Source organism: Buteo buteo, chromosome 10 (genome assembly GCF_964188355.1).
Source record: "Buteo buteo chromosome 10, bButBut1.hap1.1, whole genome shotgun sequence".
Classification (NCBI taxonomy): Eukaryota; Metazoa; Chordata; class Aves; order Accipitriformes; family Accipitridae; genus Buteo; species Buteo buteo.
In genome coordinates this window covers 1,742,587-1,758,638 of record NC_134180.1, presented here as the reverse complement: position 1 = coordinate 1,758,638, position 16,052 = coordinate 1,742,587, and the positions used below count along the sequence as shown (strand labels likewise).

General features: G+C 60.7%; 1 protein-coding gene across 1 annotated transcript; it reads right to left on the bottom strand.

Moving 5' to 3' along the window:
* Nucleotides 1-1,845: 1,845 nt before the first annotated feature.
* TMEM161A (transmembrane protein 161A) lies at nt 1,846-6,166 on the bottom strand. The gene is made up of 12 exons (XM_075037462.1): nt 6,131-6,166; nt 5,609-5,712; nt 5,436-5,516; nt 5,093-5,190; nt 4,821-4,977; nt 4,349-4,500; nt 4,198-4,258; nt 3,918-4,061; nt 3,585-3,698; nt 3,211-3,385; nt 3,036-3,132; nt 1,846-2,787 (listed from the first exon to the last, which is right to left on the bottom strand). The coding sequence occupies exons 1-12, from the start codon at nt 6,131-6,133 to the stop codon at nt 2,531-2,533; spliced, it is 1,443 nt and encodes a 480-aa protein (XP_074893563.1). The 5' UTR covers nt 6,134-6,166; the 3' UTR covers nt 1,846-2,530.
* Between the last annotated feature and the right edge of the window lie 9,886 nt (nt 6,167-16,052).

The following is a 16,052-nucleotide window of genomic DNA, read 5'->3' as shown; positions in this document are numbered from 1 at the left end:
AAGGTCTCAGCACTGAGGGCAGGTCCAGCCTTCCCGGAGAAACCTCCCTGTAGCCCACTGCTGCTCTCTGCAAGGCAGGGCAGAGCTGATGTCCCGGTTGTACCCCAAGAAAAACAGACCCAGAGGCTGAGACTTGCACCAAACCTTGCAGGAAGCCTGTGGCAGAGCTGCAGAATGGTCCCTGTCCACCTCCCCTGGACCAGCTGCCTCTCGACCCTGCCAGCTGAGGGTAGCATCCCTACCTTTGGTTTTCTGGCTCCCTGCATGCAGGGGAGCATCCAGCCGGGTTGGTTTCAGCTGTCAGCCACAGAGAGCTGCGATTAGAACTTTCCGCCTGCTCCAAGCAGGAACAGCTCTGCAGGATGCAGGCAGCAAGGACGGCAAGGGGATCTCATTTTGGATGGAAGTGGGGTGGGAAGGCAGGGCTCACTGCTTCCCTCCTTCTCAGGGCATGAAGGGAAGACCTCCAGGAGCTGCCTCCAGCCCTCGGGTTCTTGCCAAGCGCGGCTCAGCGGGAGCCGAAGGTAGGTGTGCTCCAGGGGAGCAGGGGCAACGCGAGCTGGGTCACAGCAGGGACTCCTGCTGCCAGTCCGAATCCCAGTGCCGGCAGAACCTCTGCGGCAAGAAAACCTCTCGATCCCAGCTGCTCCCCTCTCCGCTAAGAGCCTGAGCGTGGCCCTTTGCAAGAGCCCAGCCTGTACCCTGTTCTAAATAAAGCAAAGATCCGAAGAGTAAAAATAATTCTGGGGAGAAGAGGAAGATGGGGGGGCTCTTTCATTTTATTTGATGTGGCCCAATTTCAGTGCCTGTGGATCTGTCTCCTGCTCTTGGCTAGTCTATCAGTCATTGTCCCTGCCTGAGAGGGTCATGTCTGGGCAGATCTCAGGGGAGGAACTGTCTGCATGTCTGAATGCAGCACAACCTCAGGCCCTAGCAACCGTCCTCCTGCCGCGAAGGCTTCCCTGCCAGCTCAGCCCCCGGCTGCTTCCTCCACATGCTTAAGGAAAATTAGATAAATGAGCCATCAAGACAGTCAGACTAGCTTTTAATGGGACGGCGCAGCCTGGAACAAGTCCCTTCTGCATCCCGGCCCTGGGGGAATCGCTTCTTCCTTGCACCTTTCCACCCGTGACTTGGCGACAGCGCTGCTGGAGCCCAATTCCTCCTGGTCCTGTGCTGGTTAATGGTGCTGCTTTGGGCTCTGTTTTCCCCAGCTGTTTGGAAAAGGGAAATTTCCCCGTAATTTTTTTTGCAAAAGGGATTTTACTGTGTCTGCAGCTTGGGTGCTTGGGAATCAGGCGGAGGAGGGCTGTCCGGATTACCCCTGTTGACACCAGGCAAAGGGCTGCCTTCTCATCTCGGCCCTTAGCAAGAGGGAATTAAGACCATTACAAGGCTATCAAATAGGATCAGAGTCCCTCTCCCTTTCTCTGAGCAGCCCAGACCTGCTAATCCTTTTTCATGCAGCTGGACCAGCACCCACCGTGCGGTGGGGAAGAGCTCAGCTGAGACGGACAAGGGGCCGTCTACCCTGTTTCCCCCCCCCTGCAGCCACTGTTGGGCTGAGCAGCGCGTTATCAGCCTGGGTGCGATCCCAGCGCCCAAGGAAGGGCAAGGAACAGGCACCGACTGGGGCTGTGATAGGGTGAACGTGAGGTCTCCTCCTCAAGTGCGATGGGGATGGGCTGCAGTGTTTGTTCGAGCGCTCGGCTTCTTCCCCTTGCTGCAATAACACGTATGGGGGCTTTGCCGCTCGCCCGCCTGCCCAAAGGCAGCTGGGACCCCTGCCCTGCTCCAGGGGCTTCGGGGCTGCAAAGTGTAAAGCAGCAGCTTTTGGAGTGGCAAACAGACTCTGAGTTACTTATTTATTTCTAAAACAGCCAACAGCCGAGGCTGCTGGGCCTGAGGATTTCACACAAACAGAGGGATGACCCCCAAGGAGCCCTGACCCAGCTGGCCAGAGCAGCAACCCTACAAAAATACACTCACCCTCCGCCGGTGGAGGCAAACGCTAGGCAGAGCAAACCCCAAAGTCTGTGCTGGCAACCCAAGCTGCCGCTCCAACCCGGCCGTAGGGTCTCTACCGTGCAAGGGCGATCCCCACCGAGTCCTCTGCCCAGCATGTATCACCCAGGGCTGGCAGGAGCCGCTGCCCTCCAGGAAAACACAGCGGCCGAGCGTCCCTGTGTCGGGTCAGGGCAGGCAGCAGCAAACCCAGCTGCGGGGCTTTGGTTCCTCCATCACCGTGCAGGATCAGGAAAGGGGAAGAGGGGCTGGAGGGATGCAGCCCGGAGCGGCAGCGGGGTGAAAGCAGGCACAGTGGTGATCGGCGGCAGGAGCAGGCGATGCCCACGCTGTCCCGGATGCATAAAACCCGTCGTGCCGAGAGCTGGTGGCAGACGTATCCCCATGTGCGCGTCCACGTGTGCCGCCAGCACGTCCGAAGGGGGGGAAACCGGCCAAGGCAGGAGCAAGGGGACCAGCAGCCGAGCACCGACTGCGCCCCGAGGCACATCCCAGTTCCCTCCAGTCAGGAGGCTGCCAGGTACTGGTGGAAGTAGAGGCCGAAGAGGCTGGTGACGACCTGGCAGGCGGCCACCCACCAGGTGAGGAAGGCGAAGAGTCCGCGGAAGAAGAGGGGGGTGAAGATGGCACCCAAAACGCCCGTGATCTGCTCCACTGCGGCACGCACGTCCTCCCTGTCCTCGCCGCCGGGATGCGGCGATGCTGCGGTTGCTGCCAGGGGAAGGGAAGGGGGCTCCGGGTACAGCCCCCACGAGTGGTGCCCTGCGTGACAGAGGGGACGGGTCTGCGGGGGTCGGTCCCCACGCTGCAGGCCCATCCCCGTGCTAGACATGCTGGTGGCTGAGTCCCAGCACGCTCGCTGCGTGCGTTACGCTCGTGCCGACCGCAAACCACGCCTTGAGAGCCTGGGGACGCTTTGGATGCTGATGGCTCGATGACGACTTGCGGGTCTCATCCTGCCCCTCCTGAGCCCCGCCGTGTTCCCCGCATTCCCCCTACCGCCTCCTTACCCAGCGTCTTGAGGAGCAGCGTGCAGTGGAGGGTGAGGATGATGGGTCCCAGGTACTGCAGGCTGACCACGGAGACGTAGCAGTAAATCCTCGTGATCTGTGGGCAGCAGGGATCAGCAGGAGGCCGGCGGTCTTACCCGGACCCCCGCTCCCATCCCAGCTCCCACGTCCAGACCTTGCGCTGGATCTCCAGGACAGTGATGCGCCCGGCTTCCTTCCTCATCTGCTCCACCCAGCGCTCGGCCAGGCCCAGGTACGCCTGGAGGTGATGGCGGGTGACGGCCAGGCGCAACAGGCAGAGGCCGACGATGGTCCAGAGGCGCGCGGTGTTGTAGGCAGAGTCCGACATGCTGGGGCAAGAGGAGGGGGCTGTCAGAGAGATCTCAGGGTCCAGAAACCCGCTGTGTCCCAGAAAGGGTGTCTGATGGGAGAGGTGGCAGCAGTGGGGAGGATGGGGGGGGGCTACTGGTGTTGGAGGAGGTGGACTGGTGCACCCGTGCCTCGGTTTCCCCTTGGAGCAAGGATGCCGGGACACAGTCAGACACTTACAGCTGCACCGTCTGCTTGCCCATGGGCGCGTGGAGCAGGAATTCCCGCGAGATGGGCTTGATCCACATCACCACCACGAGGACAGGCGCCAGGAAACTCACGTGGAGCAGGACCCTGCAGCGGAGCCGTCACGAGACCCCCATACAGCCTGGTACCCCCTGTCCCTCCATCCCTCAGTGGGCAGGGACCGGTCCTCACCCACACCCCCAACACCCTTCTCCCACCATCAAACCTCCTCGCTGCCCTGCAGAGCAGGGAGGGGGGGTGTCCCAGCCCCCAAAATGCCAGCACCAACCCCCTCGCCTCCTTTCCCACACGCAGATTTCACCCAACTGGGTCAGGGGCTTGTCGGCCGCCATCCGGAGAGCGTCGAGGTGCGTCTGGGCCAGGCGTAGCCCCGGGAAGGTCAGGCAGGCACCCAAGAAGGAGCAGAGGGCCACCAGCCCCAGCTTGAAGGCCAGCTTGGCGAGGGGCAACCTGTGGAGAAAGAAGGTAGCGCGGGGGGGAAACGGGTCGACCCCATCCCTGGTGAGCCCCTGAGGCTTTCCCACCCCAAACCTCCACAAAGCCTCCCGAAAACCCCATTTTCCTCCCTGCCCGGTCATCAACTCACGTCCACTCCCAGCCCCGCTGCTTCAGGATGCTCTCCAGGTTGCTGCTGACACCGGCCAGCCCTGCGGGGAGCGAACCCGCCGTAAGCGGGGTGCCCGCAGCCCCCAAGGACCACCTGCCCGCCCGCCTCTCCCTGTCCCCCCCTCACCCACCGGGCTCGAGGCCGAACTCCAGGTAGTCCTCACGGATGACCAGGGCCACCATGGCGAGGAGGAGGAAGAAGAAGGCGAAGGTGAGGCAGACAGAGCGCTCACCCCCCTCCTCCGAGCGGAAGTAATGGCGCATCACCATGAAGAAGACCTTGCTGTGGGTCAGGGGTGGCCGTCAAGGAAACTGGGGGCTTCGGGACCCCCCCCCAATGCCAGTGGGACCCCCCTGCTCATTAGCATGTTGTAAAGCATCTGCATCATTAGGCCGCTGCCACCTTCTCTGCGGGGAAAGCTCTCATTAGGCACCTTTACAGCTCATCAGTGAGTGGTTTATAAATCCAGAAATTTAAGTTTTCCACCTCAACTGGCTTTTAATGGGGAAAAACCAAGGATGGTGGGTTCCCTCTCCTGCCCACTGGCAGCCTGAACCCAGCGGTCGGCAGCAATCGCGCCCCAAAAGTCGGCAGAAGGATACACGGAGAAGACGACCGTCAGCAAGCACCAGAGCACCCCGATGTTCGTCTCCTTCTGGGGGTCCGCCAGGCAGTAGTAGCCCTCGGTGAAGAGGTACACGGCAGTGGAGTAGACGGCAAAATCCACGAACCACTGGTACTCCAGGAAATAGCGCAGCACTGGTGTGACAGAGGGACGTGTCACCGTGCTGTGGGGACCTACTGGGGGTCCCGGGTCCAGGGCAATGCCGGGTCCTGCGTGCAGAGGGAGCTGGGGGTGCACGGGGGGCATTACCGAGAGCATCCACGGCGGTGATGGGGCTGGTGTCCAGGCGGAGGTCGATGTCCCGGGGCACAGAGAGGGGCTTGTCATCCGTCATGCCGTTCATCCTCCTGCAAGGCAAACCTGGGCTCGAGACGGCAGGCAAAGAGCTGGCTTGTCCCTTGCGTCCCACGGTGCCGAAAGCCCCTCGCGTGGCGGCACGTCCCCAGCTTGGGGCTCCTCATCACCAGCACCGGCCCGGAGCCCAGCGGAATCCCGCAGCATCCCGGGATGACTTCCATTATCACCAAACCAAAATATTTATCGTTTCAAGTCCCTCCTGCCTGCCGAAGCCGCGGGCACGAGCTGAGCTGACCTGTCCCGCTTGGCCTTGGGACGCTGCTTGCCTGCCAGGGCGCAGAGCTCCTCATCCGAGGGATGCTTGTAGCGGTGCAGGCTGGAAAGGAGCAATCGGGTATCAGCGGTGCCAGGTGTCCCCGAGTCCCCCCCCCAGCTCCGGGGACGCGCAGGGAGGGACAGGCCACGTACCTGCCGTTGCAGAGCAGCCAGCGAGCGAAGGAGCAATGCGGGGCCATCTTCTGCATGACGCTGGCTGCCAGAAGGCTCACCACCACCTGCACCCCCATCACCGCCTGCACCGGGGACACCCTCCGGGAGTGACCCCGGCCCTTGAACCCCCCCCCCAAAGCCGAGGTGGGGGGAGCTGGAGACACCCCCCCCCCGCCTCCACCAGCCTGCATCACCGGGGCTGTCTGCTTCTCCCAGCCCCTGTCCCTGCCATGGGACAGCACCGGCATGCACCCCACGGGCGTGCACCCCCCCGGGCAGGCACCCTCCGGACATGCACCCCCCCGGGACACCCCCGGCATGCCCACTCGGATATGCACCCACCCCCCCGGGGCGTGCAACCCCCGGGACAGCCCCGTGCATGCACACACACCCCCCCCCCAGGCATGCACCCTCCCAAAAAAGCCTGGAGATGCACCCCCCGGGCAGACACCCCCGGGGCCAGCCCGCCCCCCCGGGCAGACACCCCCGATCCGCGCTCACCATGCCGGGGTCAATGCAAAGGCGGCCGCAGGAAGCTTACCCGCCGCCGCCCCACGCCGGCCAATCCGCCGCCGTTCTCCCTTGGATTGGCAGCTTCTCGGCCAATGGGAAGGCGGGGCTGGGTGGAGGCGGGGCTCTCCGCGGCGCCTAGTTCCGCGGGCGCTGCCTCCTGGGAGCTGTGGTCCCCGGCGCTGTCCTGAGGTCGCGGGTTCGAGTCCCGCCGCAGCCCCAGCAGCGGCCGCGCGGATATATAGATAATAAATCATATGTATGGACATGGCTGCACCTCCTATGTATCGATGTGCATGCATGTGGGTGTGCCGTTGCTCCTGAAGGGCCCCTTCGGGTTGAGGTTCTGCAACACCTATCCCTGCACGCAGCCCCCGGGCGTTGAATTTTGGGGTAAAGGAGGGCACAGGGGTTTGGGTGGCTCAATCCTGTCCTCCTCCGTCCTGGATGAGCTGGGACCTTCCCCTCCCCGGTGCTGTCCCTGGAGGACAAGGTTGCAAGCATCTCGCCCTCCTCGTCCTTATGCCCACGTCTTCCTTGCGAAAGAAACGGGCTCCGCTCCTGCATTTATCCCCTCGTTGCTGCCCAGCCGCATCTCCCTGCGAGCACCGGAGGAGCCGATGGTGGACGAGGCCAGGGCAGAGCCCGCTGGGTGCAGCTCGTCCCGGCTGACGGCGGGTAAGGGGCTTCAGGGCCCACCACGGCACCAGCACCTGCGCCACGGCAGGGGTCTGCAGGCATTTCATCCGAGCTCGGCGTTACTTCGGACCGTGACAGCCCTGCCCTGCAAGGAGCACCCAACGGGGTGGGGGGCTCTGTGGGTGCTAGTGGGTGCTCCTGGTCCAGGCAGGGTGCTGGTGGCCCCGAGGGGTTGCCATGGATATCGATCTCCCAGGCAACGGGATGCGCTTCCCGCTAGATGTCGCTTCCCGCCCGTGCCCCGAGCATCCCCCGTGGGTTGGGGTACCCAGGCTTGGGGGGTACCACATCCCCTCGCCCTCCCCCGGCACCCCCCCAGAGCAGCCTGGGCATGCAGCCCGCAGTGTGTCCCCGTGCCAGCTTTGGCCGGGAGCTGAGCAGCCCCTCCGCTGACGGCGGGGGGAGAACTCAGGGGCTGTGATTCCAAAAAATCCCCCAGCCAGCCCCAAGTGGCCTAATCCTGGCTGCCAGGTGCCCCCGGCTGCGAGTCAAGCCAGGGTCCAGGGACCAGCCTGATCCATCACCTTTGCTGGCTGGGCAGAGCCTGTGTCCCCCCCCCCCCCGAACCCCCCCAGACCCCCCCAGCCCTTGCACCGGGGCGCAGCACTGGCCACAGGGTCTGCCCAAACTGGTGGCTGCACCTCTCTGGAACGAATGCAGGGCCCCAGGATCCTCGCAGCCCCCACGGCGTCGGCTTTCAGCTCCGCCGAGACACAAAAAAAAGGAGGGAAAAGTGGAAGATGGATGCTCAGAGCACCCCCAGCCCAGCCGCCCTCCCCCAGGACACAAAAGCCCCTTTGAGGTCTGATTTTACACCGCTCCTGCCGAGATGCCCAAATTAGCATCAGCAAAGGGACCTGCCGCCACGGGCCGTTGTCGGTGCTGCTGTAAAGTCACTGAATTAACGGGGGACCCCGGCCCTGCACCCGGTGAGGGGGTGCCAGACCCAGCACGGTCCCCGTACACGCCGGAGAGATCTTTCCTTGAAGGACCGGGGCTTGGCAGCCACACGGCACCCACTGAGCCGGAGCCCAACCTGGGACAACTGGGCTCCCACTGGTCCCGTAGCTGGGGGACCCCGTGGGCAGCGCAGCCAGGGACGGACTCGAGGACTTTTCCTCCTCTGGGCGATGCTGGGGGCAGCTGGCATGCCTGGAGCTGGTCTGTGCCCATTTCCACACACCCCCCCCCAGAAGTTTCCCATTTTGCACAAAGGCGGCGGCGGGCGGTGGCGGGCATTGTCCGGGCTGCATCGCATTACCCAGGGCTCCCGGAGAAATCACTTGTATTTCACGCTCCATTGAGCAGCTGCCTGTATATATTTTCTGTGTTGCACTTTTAGCATGACAAAAGGAGAGGGCCTGTGAACTCCTTGCTCTTCAGACCTCTCCGACACGTCCCCTGAGCGGAGCCCCCCTCGGTTAGCATAACAAACTGCCACGCTCCCTCCGACGTGCTCCGGCTCCCTCCCGGCCCTTTCCCCAGGGTAATTTAATGTATAGCTCAATATTTGGGCGTCTGGGTCGCTGGCGGTGGCGGGCGAGCGCGTGCTGGGGGGGTTCGGAGGCAGGGATTTCGGCGAGGACGTCCTTCTGATACATCCACAGGGGAGCCAGCCTGGCCCCACGTCACCCACGCTGTGTTTAACTGGTCACTAGAAACACTGGTGGGATCTCGCAGCCCTCCGTGGGGAGGGGACCACGGCGGCAGCGCCGGCTGGACCTGGCACTGGCTCCACGGCTCCGGCATCTCGATACCGAGTGAGCAACCGGAGTCACCAACTTCTGCGGTGACGCTGCGCATCGTCCCCTGTCTGCTCCTGGAGCTGCAGGTCTCCAGGCTCTATTTTTGCCTTGAAATTTGACTTAAAGACAGAAAACCGGCAGCTGTGGGGCTGGAGGGAGCCTCAGGACCAGCTGCACCAGCTGGGGCTGGAGCAACCAGTCAGTGTACTGGGAGCTGGTGGTGTTGGCTGGGTGTTTGTCCCTCCTGGGTCCCAGTTTGCACGATTTGTCCCACCTGTCCCCCATCAGGGTGGCCCACAGGGATCCCCGTGGACCAGCAAAGTGGGGCTGGACCCGATTCCCAGGTCTGGGGTGGAAAAGAGAAGAGGGAGTGAGGGTGAGGGGAGGTGTGCCTGTCCCCACACCAGCCAAGCCCAAAGCCGGGCTGCTCCTGCCTCCCCCCAGCCCAAAAGGGACAGGACATCGTCCCCTCTGGGGCTGGGACCCCCTCAGGGCACCCCTTGCCTCCCACCGTGGGAAAGGAGAGGGCTGGCAAGATAAAAGTTTGACCCACTGGGAAGGAAACACACCCCAGACACCGGGTCTCGTGGGGATTTGGGGGGTCCTGCAAGAAAGAGGGACAAAATTCTGCTCAAACACCAGCGGCGCGAGGGAGACCAGGCTGCAACACGGCTGGGGGCTTTGAACACCTTTAATGCGTGTGATTTTTTTTTTCCCTTTCGCCTCATTGAGCTGCAGACCTCATCCTCCCGGTGCCTCGGGCTTGGTGGCAGCGGCTGTGTCCTTCCAGCTTCCTGGGGTGTCATCTCGTGGTCCGTGCACCCCGTCTGGCACCGAGGTATGGGGGGGACCCCCGGGTGGGACCCCCTGGGCATGTCTGGCTTCAGCCTTGGGGCTGCTTATATGGGAAAAGAGGGAGGAAGCCCTTACCCTGGGGATGGGAAGGGCATCCGCACGGATCCTGCCCACGCTTCAAACCCAGCCTTGGTTTTCTCCAGCCTTTCTCGGGCACCCGGACCCCACGGCATCCGCTCGTGTCACCTGTTAATGGGAGAAAATGGTGTGAGCCCAGGCCCAGCCCAGTGACAACCAGGGTTGAGTTCCCACGGGACGGCCAGGAGGTGACAGTGTCACCACAACGCCAACTCCCTGCCCGAATAATTTCAGTCCCCATCCCACCTAAGCGCTTGGGGACATTTCTATTAGGGTTTGGCTCCAGCCTCCTGCAGTGGAGATAGGCAGGAGCTTGGGGCCAGCATGTATTTAAGTGGTTGGTGACAGCCTGGGACATCTTGAAAGAGGGCAGGTGACAGCAGGAGCAGGAAAAACCACATCGCTGCCGGTGTCTAATGGGGAGAAGAGCTCCCGCCCGGGCAGGGGAGGGAGTTGTGTCCTGCAAAACTCCTGTAAGTCCTTTAAGGTGATGCTCCTAAAGCAGCGAGACCTCTGGGGTGACCTGGGCACCGCTGTGGGGTTCGTGGGGTCCCCACCTCCTGCCCCATTCCCGTGGGCTGCTCCAAAAAATCCTTACCGAGAGCCGTGCTTTGTGCCAGGTCGCTGTCCCCCGGCCATGCGGTGGCACCTCTTCATGTCCTTGTTGCTGTCGGTCACTTGTGGGGGGTCCCGATGTCCCGATTGTGGGGTGCAGTCAGCAAAGCCCCCGGTGCACTGCCGGGCAGCTGCCTGCAAATGAACATACGTGGCGTTAGCTGCTGCCTGCACCGGGGCTGCCATGCCACGTCGCGGTGCACTACCCCTCCCCTAATTCCAGTCGCCTGCATTTTCCCGTCCTCCCCACGGCTGCATTTCCCCCCCCAAGCGTTTCCCTTATGCAGCTTTGCAGGGCCTGAGCCCGAATTTGCTCATTAATTGGCCAGTCGGGGCATCTTTGTGTTCTCCCTTCACGTTCAGCCTTCGGCGTTGCTTTATGGGGTGCTAAAGCTGCGCTGACAAGTGCTGCATGGCATAAATCCCCGAGAAGTGCCTGTTCTTGCCGGCTCACCCAGCCCTGATCCCCCACCAGCGCTCTGCCGGCTTTGGGGTTCAGGTCCATCTCCCTCCGTGGTCTGCGTGGGGTGGGGAATCGGTGCAGGCACCCTCCTTTTCCCTGAGCCCCCCCCCAGACCCCGAACACACTGACGCCCTCAGGGATGGATGCACACGGGGACCGTGCATCCCCCACCCGTGCGCACGGATGCCCACGCAGGGCTGGCGAAGGCGTGAGCGCGTTTGCACGTGCTGAGATCGCCTGATGCTTCAGCGTGAATATTCCTCTCCGAAAAGCTCCTCCTCGATGCTTTTATGCTCGGGTTTTGCCACAGCCCGGCTGGGCTCTCCCTCCGGGATACCGCAAAGATGCCGGGGCGCGGGGTGGATGCTCGATGTCGGGGAGGTCCCCTGCGAGGTCAAGCTCCCTGCAAACCCAACCTTTCCCATCACAATCCCACTTCAAACCCTCTTCCCGGATCTCCCTCACCCCTTGCCTGCGCTGACAATACCCCATCTGTGCCCCATCTCAAAGGAGCCTTGTCCGGGGGATGCAGATGCCTCGGATCCCCTTTTCCGGGGCCGGCTGCGTTGCTGCCGTACGGGATCGGGGCCACGCATGGGGGGGGTTGCCCACGCTTCCCAGGAGCTTGGGGTTCACTGCGGTGCTTGCTCTGCCTCCCTGAGGCCAAGGGGGTCCCCGTCTGCCCCCACACCTCCCCTCTCTCGTGGGGTGACACCACTCGAGCCGAACATCAGCGCAAGCGCCTGGCGTAAGGACGGCCGGGGCTGGGACGAGGATCTCAGCAGCTCAATCAGTGCGATGGGAACGGGAAGGGCTCGATCCTGCTGCTGCACATAGCGTGAATTTAATTAATAGACCAAGGTGTGTTTTAGGCAGGAAAACCAGTATTATTTATTGACATGCTCAGCTAATTTCTCTTTCCCCTAACGAATTGACCAAGGCCCACAGCTTATGGGGCAAAAAACAACCTGTTTGGATGTCCCCCCCGACTTTCGCCGAGGTGCAGCGAGAGCCGCCGGCATCTTCTCCCTGCTCCAACATGGGGGCAAGACACGAGTGACCCCCGGGGAGCCCTGGGGCAATTTGTGGGCCCAAACCTGGGTTTGTGGCACAGCTCGGCACCGCTGGGGCAACTGCCTGGGGGGCAATAACCCCCATGAGATGTGGTGGTAATGGGGGAATTGGGGTGCCCAGGGGGTCCACACTCCCTCCTCCCCCGGCTGCCCTGCCCTCGCCAGGCTGGGAACAGCTTGAGTGTCCAGGCAGGGAATTCATTTAAATAAATTTCCATAGGGATTAATTTCACCCCTTCTCCAGCAGCGTGGCGGAGGTGAGCATATGTGTATGTACATGAGAAAAGCTGAGCCTGTTTTGGGGGAGACGAGGAGGATGGGGGGCACCCTCCTCCCCCCACAGCCCCATCCACCCTCGCTGCCCTTCATCCCTTCGTTCCCAGCTTTGGGAATGTTTTGAGCCCCTCCTTGCCAGTGCAGAAGCCCAGCCCGGTGGGTGCTCAGTGCCAGAGATGCTGGTCCCAAGCAGGGGAGATCATCGAGTGCAAATCATCCAGTGACCCAGAATTTCAAAACTTTCCAAACAGAGCTACAGCGAGCTAAGAGTGGGTGTCGGGTGGCTTGAAATACCATCAGGGAGAGAGATTTGGGCTGTGCAAGCCGGTGGGAAGAAAATCCAGGAGATTTGCCATGATCGAAAGTCCACGGATGCCCCCCCGCCTGCCAGGAGCCTTGTCCCGGCTGTGTCCCAGTGCAGGGTTTGCCCCACGGACACCTGACCTGGGTCCTTCTGCACCAAAAATCTGCATTTTGCTTTTCGGCACTCCCCAAGCAGCGTGCCACTGGCACCCCAGGGACAAAACCACATCGGGACTGGGATGAGGAGGGAGGCGGCGGGGGTTTCTGCATCCACAGCGATGGGCTCCGGGATGGGGGAGCACAGGCACGGGGCAGAGAGGGTGCACGGGGATGCCACCAGCGATTCTGCTGCCGAACGCTCCCACGCCGCTGAGTAATCCAGCCCACAGGTCCCCCCCGAGCTCTGCTCACCCGCAGTCCTGGCAGCCTCCCCCACGGCAAACAAGGATATTAAGGACTGGGAAAAATACTCCTGGAGCTGCCGCACAGTCCGGATGCTTGGAAATCCCAGGAGTTGATAAAGCCATGATTTTTTTCAGCTTTTCCAGCCCTCCTCAGGACCCCGGCACAGGGGACACCCTTTCAGCCAGAAGAAACGATAATCCCCCTCCCCGTTCAACGAGTGCAAGAGCATCTAAATGACAGATGCAGGTTTTTTTCCATTCTGCTTAGGATTTGGGATTCAAAGCGTGAGACGGATTCAAATAACCGGGGTAAATAAATCAGGGCTAGTGAACACTTGGAAACAAGCAGAGCGATAGCTATTTTTGGCTGTCAAATTTGGGAGGTTTTAAGGCTCCTTCAGGGCACGAACCGCTGCAAGAATTCGTTACCACTGCAGCAAAATAAAAGCGCGGTGAGGAAGGAGAGTTTCCTTTCTCCTCCCGGGGAGATGGAGACGAGCAAACCCAGCAATGCCAGGTCTGCCGGGGTTCTCGCACCCACAGAAATGCTGATTTTGGTCTCTGGGGTGGAAAATGGGGACCTTGGGTGATTCTGGGAGGGAATGTCCCTGTGGAGGGTCCGTCCCAGGAACCTGCCGTTGCTCCCAAGTGGAGTTTTTTCCATTGAGGATAGAGATAGCAGAATTAAACCCATTTCTTCGAAAATGCCAAGTGGAGCACGGAACGTCGGTGGGATTTTTGAAAACTAAAAAAATACCCTTTTCATTTGGATTTTTTGCAGGAATCCCAATTTTTAAGTGACTCCCATGCCCCTTTGGGAAAGCGAGGCTGCCCGAAGGGCAGCACTCACCGTGCGGTGCCAGCCCCCACCAACTCAGCTCTAAAGCACCCGCCTCCCGTTCGGTTTGGTGCTGCAGCACCCGCTGGCACCCAGCACTGCCCCAGTGTCCTGCGCCTCGTTTGCTTGAGTTCGTTAAGGCTTGGAGGTGCAGGGAAGCAAGGAAAGCCTGCAGCCCCGCTGGTGGCTGGGCTTATTAGCATAATTTTGGAAGCCCGGGCTGCTCTGCAGCTGGGCATGGCTCTGCCTTTAAACTACAGGAGCTCCAGAGCTGGGCTTACAGGGGATGGAGATTGGCTTTTTTGGGGTGCGCAGCGTGCCCCAAGCCCCCTTTTTTTGCAAGAAGAGGCTCTGCATGCTGCACACCTCCTGTTCCCAGGTAAACGGCCCTTGTTTTGTGTCCCCAGCCTGGCTCGGAGCCCAGAACAGGCACCCGTGGTCTATCCCAGGGTGGACAGCCCCCATGGGTGCTGGGCACCTGGCCCCACGGGGCAGCACCCAAATAAAATGAGCTGAATTATAGTTTAAGGCAAAGCTCAGCATCAGCATGGAGGTTCTCTGCTCTTTGCCATGGAAACAAGCGTTGCTAAGGGATTGCTTAATAAGGAGTAAAATATTTTAAAAATCTAAGTTTATGTGCCAGCAGGATTGAACCCCCAGCCCTGGGGAGTGGATGAGGCTGTCGGGGGCTGCCCTTGCAGCAGCTCCCACGCACAGCTGAAAGCTCCGGTTCTCCATCCATATGGAGAAACCCTCGGCATAGGGAGAACTGGGCACAGGGCAGGGGTGCTGGGTGGTTTGGGGTGGGCACGGGCTCCCCGGCCACGCTGGCGTGATCCTGGGGTTGCTCCAGCACAGAGCTGGGGATGACAAGTCTGCAAGCCTTTAAGGATATATGTTATTAAACAGATTTGCAAAAGGGTCCCCAAGGGATAAAAACACGGGTACTGCCCCCTCAGAGCGGGTGCGATGCTGGGCTCTTGCACGGTGCCTCAGTTTCCCCTCCTGCATGACCGACATGGCTGCTGCTGCCAGCACCCGCTTCTCCCGGCATCCTCCATGGGCACGCTGAGCCGGCGATACCCATTTAACTTTATTAATTTTATGGGCATGAGGAAAGGGGCTGGGTTGGGGGGGGGGGAATAATACAAGCAGGGGCCACCTCTGACCTTGACCCCCGTCCTGGCTCCCCGCGGCAGCTGGGCCGTCGCGCCTTTGCCGACAGCTCAATGGGCGCTTTGTCTGCGCCCGCCGGCCCCGCGCAGCCCCGTCGCCCCCAATAATATTTATGGAGTCGGCGGTCACCTTCTCCCCTGCTCCCTGCATCTCAATAACAGCCGAGCTGGTGAGATCCAGGGAATCTGGGAATTTATAGTCCGGAGAGTTGCTGCTCTTTAGCCCCGTGGGGTGTGGAGTGGGGGATCCTGCCCCTCGGATAGCGTGTGTGCATGAATAGCACACCCCGGCTTGGTTTCGGGTGCTGTTCACAGCCTTCGAGGTTTTTTTGTTGTTTTTTTTTTTCCTTAAAAAAAAAGCCTGTTTAAAAGCAAACAGGTGGGGGAATTTTCTTGCTTTTTCCCCGAGTCTTGCAAAGCCGCTCTGCTCCCAAACTAGCTTTGGGGGATGGAAAAGGTGGTGAAAATGCAGTGCTGATTTATTTGACTGTGTTTCTGTTCGCTGTCCAATTCCTCCATCAATTAAAACAATCGAAAGCTCCTTTCCAAAGCTCCAGCAAAGAATATTTTAAGATCCCTTTGCCGCAGATGGGTACAGCCCCAGCAACCCCCAGCATGGGGGGATTCGGGGTCTGCCCTGGGCCCAGCAAAGTCCCCGGGAAGCTCCCTCAGCATCCCGGGCTCCATGATTTAAGCAAAGGCATTTATTCTGGAAGGGATTGACCAGGGAAACCTTAGTATTTGGGGAAGAAAGAGGAGGATCGGTGAAGGTGCATGGCACAATGATGACCCCAGTTTGCTGGGATTTGGAAAATCCTGATAAAGGGTGACTTCTTGATGGGTGATTCGGGGCAAGAAGGGACCAGGCGTGAATCCAAGTTCCTGCAGGGTTATTCCAAACTCTACCGAAAACAGGGCTGAAGCAGTGGATCTCTGCAGGTGGGAAACTGGGCCAATGTGGGCTGGTTTGGTTGTTTCCAGATGCTCCAGCTGCACAGAAATTGGTCAATTGAGCCGGATGCTACCACTGCTATTCCCACATGGATAAGAGTGAGAGCCCTTCGGCGCGGATCAGATGCTGAGTGATGGGGAATTGCCAAGGCTCACGTCCTTTCCTGCTTCTGGGGTGAAAAACCAGCCCGGCAAGGATCCAGCAAATCCCCCAAATGACTCGCCGGACACCCAGGGACTGACAGGGACAGCTCTTCCAACAGCCGGGCCAGATCTTTGGGGACCCAAAATCTTCCCCATGATGTTGAGTTGTTCCCACGTGCCGTCCCCAAAGGCACTTGCTGCTCCATCCTGAAGAAACTGGATTTTGGGGCTGTTTCACTGAACTTCGGGAAATACCCCACGGTAAATGAACCAAACTTGTCCTTGCCCAGCTTT